Source organism: Hylaeus volcanicus, chromosome 4 (genome assembly GCF_026283585.1).
Source record: "Hylaeus volcanicus isolate JK05 chromosome 4, UHH_iyHylVolc1.0_haploid, whole genome shotgun sequence".
Lineage (NCBI taxonomy): Eukaryota > Metazoa > Arthropoda > Insecta > Hymenoptera > Colletidae > Hylaeus > Hylaeus volcanicus.
The window spans coordinates 4,744,654-4,751,148 of record NC_071979.1 but is presented as its reverse complement, the minus strand read 5'-3'; the positions used below and the strand labels follow the sequence as shown (position 1 = coordinate 4,751,148).

At 38.0% G+C, this 6,495-nt stretch overlaps 1 protein-coding gene across 1 annotated transcript in view; it reads right to left on the bottom strand.

The window, feature by feature from the left end:
• Positions 1–6,495, bottom strand: part of LOC128874883 (uncharacterized) — a 256,873-nt gene that overhangs the window by 247,631 nt on the left and 2,747 nt on the right. Inside the window, exon 2 of the mRNA XM_054120014.1 lies at positions 2,331–2,901. Within this exon, the coding sequence (XP_053975989.1) occupies positions 2,331–2,901 (571 nt within the window). The remainder of the gene's footprint in view (positions 1–2,330; positions 2,902–6,495) is intronic.

Here is a 6,495-nt window from a genome sequence, read left to right as displayed (position 1 = left end):
ATGTTATTTCAACTCACTGTCAGATGCATGAGTTACACAATACTTCATGTCTGACTAAAATCACTCATACTACTGAAATCCTCTTCGGTATGTATTCAAATCTGAGTTTCACAAAAAATTCTTTTAAATCATTACGTATTAAAATATTTGTGTTGATATTTCGTGCAGAATTCATCAGAGATCATCTTATTATTGATGATCGATCCCAATAAAAACGATTCAAAAAAATTGAGTATCCTCCGATCGAGCTGGTTTTTTTTTACCGTAGATAGTGATTGACCTAGTTGTTACAGTGGCGGTCGTCTTGACCCTTAACTCCCAAAAAGTGTTCTTTGCACCGACTCCTGGATGGAGGGGGGCTATCTATGATAAAAAAATCATCTCAATCGGAGGGTACCCCATATTCTTAATCCCCATATTCCCAACCGAATATTCCCGCATAACCTACATTCCTCGACTCGCAGGAAATTTCGGCATCGTCATATCACTATTCCGTGAAATCCATTTAAGAAAGTTCGTCGGTGAGCGAATATCACAAAGGCGGCATGCCTCGACTGTTTCGTATTCACAAAGTTGCTGTAACTCCATCTTGCTTCAATTTAAATTCCCTTTTCAGTGGATGAATCCCTGGGACCGTCTTATCTGATATACCGTCGCAGGTGCAATCTTCGTCGCGGTCGTCGCTAGACACGTTTCCCGCAATAAGAAAAAAAAAAAAAATAGTTTCCCTAATATGCGATACTCTCGCCCACCTCGCGCACGAGAAACCCTCCAGCGAACAAATTGTTTCAATATCCTGTCGATGCGAAACGAAAACATAATTCGCGTTTCGTTTCAATATTGTCGGATATAAGAAATGCAATGGAAGCAAGGAAATCCTCCGATGGAGAAAACCAGGATGAAAGAAAACAGTGGCAGGTATATAACTGCGATATTCGACGAGCGAAAATTCCTGATACGATCCGGATGAATTCTTCCTGCCAGAATGAGTCAAAAATTAAATCAATAATGGTACTGTACGCTGGCCTGATCCTGAGTGTTGAAAAATTAATAATGCATGGATAAGAGATACGCTTTAAAAGAAATTATTTCATTTATAAAATTTACTAAAGAGTAGGAAAATCATTTTTTCAGCGTTTCTTCTCTCTTTATGGTAACAACCAAAAATTGAATCAATAATAATAGTGTGTGCTTGCCTGATCCTGAGTGTTGAAAAATTAATAATATATACATAAAAGAAGTTATTTCATTTATAAAATTCACTAAAGAGTAGAAAATCATTTTTTTACCGTTTCTTCCCCCTTTATGGTAATAAACAAAGTACAGAGAAATGCGGGAGAAAAAAAGTATGTACGCCAGTGGCAGTGACGCGTTCACCGTGAGGACTCGACTAGATGCTGAGTGGAACACCATACTCGACTCTGCTTCTCTCAGAGCCCTCAAACTTAAAGCTGTTCCCAAAGTAGAACTCGTTGTCGCTCTACTGCCTGCTGCAGAGCCTTGGCGCACGTGAACTGACCTCAGTCTTCATTTAATGGAGCTACTTTAATGGACAAAGACTCCTAACGTCTGACCAATAATGACATAGATGCGTGCAAACATTGTTACTAATTTTAACGCGATCACTTTTTCCAAACCTTTTTTCTTTCTTTTCTCGAGGAATATTTTCCTTCGTTTCCTTCATACTCAAAGGTCAAGGTCAATTTTAAGGGAAGTTTCTTTAACATATCTTCGCTGATCACATATATAGAATCATCCCTGATAAATCATCCCTAAACCACAATTTCCTTTACAAAAATGTCAGATGGTGCTTTGTTAATAATTTAAAAACGGAGCACCATCCGACATTTATGCAAAAGAAATTATGGTTCAGAATCGTCTCAGCTACCCCCCCCATTTCCGGTTCTTAAACTAATTCTCGGACACCCTGTACAATCAGTCCCATAAATATTCTTACCTTTTATGTCCACTAAAGAAACCTGTCTAAATTAAATGATAGGTTTGATATTTTCAAATAAATGTTTCATCATGTGTACATGAATAAACTTTACACATGATTGCATTTATAATGAAATATTTATTTGAAAATATCAAACGTATCGTTTAATTCAGACAGATTTCGTTAATAAACATAGAAGGTACGAACATTTATGGATTTATACATATAAATCTGATCCCACTATCGCTTTTATTCCAACATATTCCTCTTAAGCACATACTCCGCCACACATCTCGCTTCATTTCGTACTCTATAAAGAATCATCATCGCCAAAACCGATAGTTCTCAAAACTGAAAAGCATCCAACTCCTCGTTTCGAAGGTAAACTTACCTGTTTGTGTAGCGGTGTGGCGCACTCGTCCTTGGTTCTCTCGAACCGCTCGAACTTGAAGCTGTTACTCCTGTAAAGCTCGTTGTCGCTTTGCTGCCTCCGACAGAGTCGTCGGGTTAGTGCACGCGGTCTGCAGGGCGCGCATTCGGTGGCGAGGCCCCAATGCAGGTGCAGCATCGCGAGTTCCGCGGTGCACCTGGCCATGGCGCAACCGGCGCGCCTTACACGGCACTTGACGCGCTTTATTCGCCCCTCGTGCTGGGGCTTATGGCTGCACGGTTGCGAGCCGCTACCGCTGCAGTCGCACGTGCGACGCGATCGACGTTGCTTGATGGTGTGCGAGCACGGTTTCACGTCCTCGCTGCACTCGCACTCGCACGGACCCTCGCCGCCGCCGCCAGCCACCGTGTGGATGCAGTTTATTCTTTCGGGGCACTCGCACGACTGCTGTTGCTGTTGATTAGACTGGCTTGCTTGGGAGAAGGTTGGCGAGGAAGGGTGCAGCGGCACTCGACGACGCGTGCCACCGTTGTACGCCGCGTGACGACATGGTCGGTCCGAACAGTCGCATCTGCGAACATCGAAGACGGATTGTTGATCGAGGTGGCGGATTGAAAACTTGGGTGGGAAACATCAGGGGTGATGTTCGGCCTTAGACCGATCGCACACGGGCGCAACCGATCAGTTTCAAACCACTCTGAAACTATGTAGTTGCATGCGACTGTGGATCTAGGTAAACCAAAAATAGTGGAGTAGGTAAAATAAAGAGCGCAAACGGTTTGCAACATTAATTTCAAATCGGTTGCGCCGTGTGCGATCGGCCAAAGGATGAGTTTGGTAGGTTAGACATGGGCAAATCCACAGAACTTCTAGATTTGCGATTTAAAAAAGGAATATTTTTTTGACAGCACATTTTGAATATTTAGTGCACACGTTCGTACTCTCAAGACGTAACAAAAACTGTACGCGTGATCGATTTTAACTCTTTGCACTTGAGAGGTGACTGAGAGTCACCACTAGGTTTCCTTTAGGTTTAATTTCTTTGGAACTCGAAATGTCAATAACATGATTGTCGTTGAGGCAAAGGTGACCTAATTCTCAAATCTCAAATTAAGGATCTCATTTTCGAAGTCAATCTAAGCTTAGCATTCGTGACAATAGAATGCTAAGAAAGCATCTCGAGTTGCTGATAGATACCAGAAAAAAGGCCTCGAGTGCAAAGGGTTAACTTCACGGCGTGGATGTCAGGACATAAAACTCAAAAAAAGGTTTTAAATCATAATATTGAAAGCAAAGAATTTTGTATTCGATATTCAAATATTTAACAACTCCAAATAAAACTTCGTTAAACTTCCAAATATACAGATGTAACGAAAAGTACCATATATTTTGGAAATACAACATTTGTGAAAATAATTTGAAACGCTATAACAGTAATATGAGAATTATTTAAACGATATTTATTTAATATTCGAATTACGGAAAACATTTCAAAACAGCTTCATACCACGTAATGTATTTTTAAATATTTTTTATCATTTCTTCATAGGTTGTTTCTTTTTTAAATACAGAATATGAGTTTATTTGATTTAAATATCAAGATCTTTGAACCTTTTTTATTCATGAAAGTTACTCTATATAGTAGTAGTACTGTGAACTATATAGTAGTTCACAGTAGTAGGGAGGTGATTCCTCGCGTGTAATAAGTACATATAAAGTGAAGTTAATAAAAGAATATTGAAAGTAGAGTTCATATTATAATATTTCCAAGGTAAAATAAAAAGGCAAAGATCTTATTTTGCATAAAGATCCGCCGTCTAGTCACGAATAACTGCGTTTTATAAATAAATTAGTTTCCAGTGGCAGTTGTATATCGAAGATATTATTCGTCTCTTCGAAAGTTTGAATTAGTATGAAAAATGGGTCATTGAGTTCTTATCAGGTACTTAGCAACTGTAGTGAGGTCTAAGGTCATCTTAATCCTAATACATTCTCCAATACGTCTCCAAAACTGCGCGCTTAGCTCTTGGTGTTAGTTTCCAAGTTCAGAAATTCGTCGGGTCGATTTAACCTATAAACTCAGCTGTACTCCATGTTATCGTAGGAAACTGTTGCTGGAAGGTACAGTGCAAAAATGGCTGTAACTTTGTGTCCCCAGTTTACTGCTAAAATGGGTCACACCGTGTTACGATACACCCTATGTGCAATAGCGAACAAAAGATTAAGGGAGAAACGAAAAAAGAAAGAAATTATTTATTTTGTGTGACAAAATATAAATTACGTGGATTTTCTTTGGTAAATAACTAATTGATCATTAAGTTACACGTTCGCTGTAAAAGTTACATATTGATTTTAAACGTATTAGCTGCAATAATTAGAACGAATGAATGTACGTATTAGGGTGGTCGTTATTTTATATTTCGCTCTCTAAATAATGTAAATTCACAAATTATACTATGTAGTTTAATACTTTCCTCCTAGACAGAACAACTCCGAAGATAAACTCAGAAGATAAATTCTGATTAATTGCTCAGGTACAGAATCCTCTAATTGATTCCAGTAGCATAACTTATTATATAATTCAACCCTTTCGTAGCGTTCCATCTCCGGAGGAACAACTGCACATTAAACGCTTGAATATTGGCATGGATAAACCTTATTACGGCTAAGCAAACAAAGTATTCCCCGTGCACTTGTGGATTCAGAACGAAGATGTACGCTCAATAGACAAGGAAAATTTCTTAGCGTATAAGATTAACTTCAGCTCCACTTCGCAGTGTGCAGAGAGAACATCTACAATTATTGTGCAAATAAAATAAATAACTGCAAACATTTGGATTCCGCTGGAATATAACCTTGTTATTCAAATATAGTCAAAAAAGATAAACATAATAAATGGAGTTATTGGTCGAATATCTTGAAACGCATCTAATTCTCAGAACTAACATTATACATAAATTGTTATTTAGACTTGTAAAAATTCAAAAGAAATTTCAGATGTTTAGGTCGAGTCAAGTCAGTTTATTTATCGACTACTTCAGTAGTAAATTATCATTCATGCTGTTATTTCAATGCGCATCATATTTATTTTTGTTTACTATAGTTAACTCTTAGAAGCCTGATTTTTCTAATTAAATTTTAATGGAGTATGGAATCGAATGAATACTCACTGAATACTATAATTCTTCAATTTATTTAATTGTGAAAACTAAAGAGAACGATCTTTATATAATTATGAATGAAAAATATAAACAAAAAGAACTGGTGAAAATTAACTAGATATAAACGATAGAAACAAGGCTACGATACGTTTTCGTGGAAGATATACACAGATCTGAACATAGATAAAGACCTATTGATTTTTGAACACAGAGCTCAATCTTTTGTTTAATACGCGGTTGAATATATTTTTGTATTAACTAAATAATATTATACCAACAAATTTAAAAAAATATTAATGTATTTATTATTTGAACAATTTGACAGCTGATGTTTATTATTTTAACTTTTGTTCAAAAGAACATTATCCAATGGTAACATACAGCCGAACATTGAAAGCAAACCAATTGCAAGTGTACAATTCGATTTAAAAGTCCGGTATGAAATTTGAAACTTAGGGTTAAATATAAAATAGAAAGGTTATACTACTATGAAACCGACACCAATTCGTTATTTTCAATGCATTAATCGTGAAAGATATTAAACTTCTTTCTCGAAAATAGATCATTTTCTCGCCGAATCGCCAAGAAAGAGTTACAACCGAAACAACCAAATGCTCGCCATATTTCACAGCCAAGCTTTCTATCCAAAAGTAGTTCTGTGCCAATACTCGCTTTTGGCACTGCGCACTCGCTGAACTACCTGTAGAACATTAACCTGCAATACAAAACAAGGGTTTCCCTCTTTCATCTCGGAGCTGGCTCATCAACCGATAAACCCGTGCTACTCATCTCGCGTGATTTCATTACGCGAAAGTGTTTCGACCACTCCGAACCACTCGTTTGCGCGCAACATGCAACGCACACAATCCCCTCGACAGCCTTCTACTATCGTTAAGTGCACACGTTAACCTCGCCGTAGGAAAAGGGAGGCAGGTTAAACCGTGGTTGCACCGGACCTGTGCTTTCCCTCGCAGCCTCGTAAATACGATCAACACGTCGTTACT